Here is a 1,074-nt window from a genome sequence, read left to right as displayed (position 1 = left end):
TGGAATCTAAAATAACTGCTGTATGTAAAATATACATTAATTAATGTGCACAGATGTGCAAATTAAACTATCCTCTATTATGTAAATCACACTGCATTGGGCTGGAATGTTAAATTGATAAGTTCTAGACTGCCAAAGCCAATCTTCCATTCTGAATTTACAAATTGAAAATGTAATGTTGGCACATCAAGAAAAAGATTCAAATATACACTGAAAGCAACGGTGAAAGACTGCAAAACCAACCCAAATTTAAGGGAAGACATGTCTGCATGGAAGAAAGTGAACATCAGAGACTTGAAGGATTTTGAATCTTTATAAATCTCTCATAGTAGAGGCTCAGAACTCAAACATAACACAACAACCCTGGTACAAAAGAATTTCAGTATGTGGCACAAAAAGGTTGTCTAGATCACAGAAGAATAAATAAATGAGCAATACTCATGTGTCTTCGTTCTCTCCCCCTCCACTTATTTTATTTTTCAGTAGCTGTGAGGTCATTGTCAGATAAATATGACAGCCAAACTATTATTACATACATATACATACACAAATATGTATATTAACCATATCTTCTTTCTCCATTTCAATAAACAATTGCTTAAATCTTATAGATAGATTTTTTTTATCAATACCATTAAAAATGTATCTATCCACTTTATGCTAATTCTATTTCTATAGTAACTCATAAAAGTATGCAAATTGAAGGACACTTGTATATTAATTATACAGATTGAACACAAATATATATATGCATACATATTTACATATGCAAATGCAGAGAGAATAGTAACCAGTTACACACACATGGTTGAATGTAATCAAGAGCAACATACTACATACCAATGACTGGGTTGTTTTTTCTGCCATGGATCCAGGCTTTTTCATAGTATTCAGCAGCATCCTTATGGGACTGTTCTTTCTCCATAATGAAACCAGAATATTCATAGGCTTTACAGCAACTCTGGAGAATGAGAATGCATACTCTGTGGATTTTTCTACATGTTCCTTTCGGTAGAATTCTATAAAAATTCAACAATACTGCCTTCCTCCTCGTTTCTATCAATCCTTCTTTAC

General features: G+C 32.6%; 1 protein-coding gene across 1 annotated transcript in view; it reads right to left on the bottom strand.

The window, feature by feature from the left end:
- Positions 1–817: 817 nt before the first annotated feature.
- The window catches only part of LOC106872545 (tetratricopeptide repeat protein 21B), a 72,398-nt gene continuing 72,141 nt past the window's right edge, over positions 818–1,074 (bottom strand). The window contains exon 36 of the mRNA XM_014919572.2: positions 818–961. Within this exon, the coding sequence (XP_014775058.1) occupies positions 833–961 (129 nt within the window). The 3' untranslated portion in view covers positions 818–832. The remainder of the gene's footprint in view (positions 962–1,074) is intronic.

Source organism: Octopus bimaculoides, chromosome 3, assembly GCF_001194135.2.
Source record: "Octopus bimaculoides isolate UCB-OBI-ISO-001 chromosome 3, ASM119413v2, whole genome shotgun sequence".
In the NCBI taxonomy this organism is placed as follows: domain Eukaryota; kingdom Metazoa; phylum Mollusca; class Cephalopoda; order Octopoda; family Octopodidae; genus Octopus; species Octopus bimaculoides.
The sequence above is the reverse complement of the archived record's forward strand: the minus strand, read 5'-3'. Positions and strand labels throughout refer to the sequence as shown.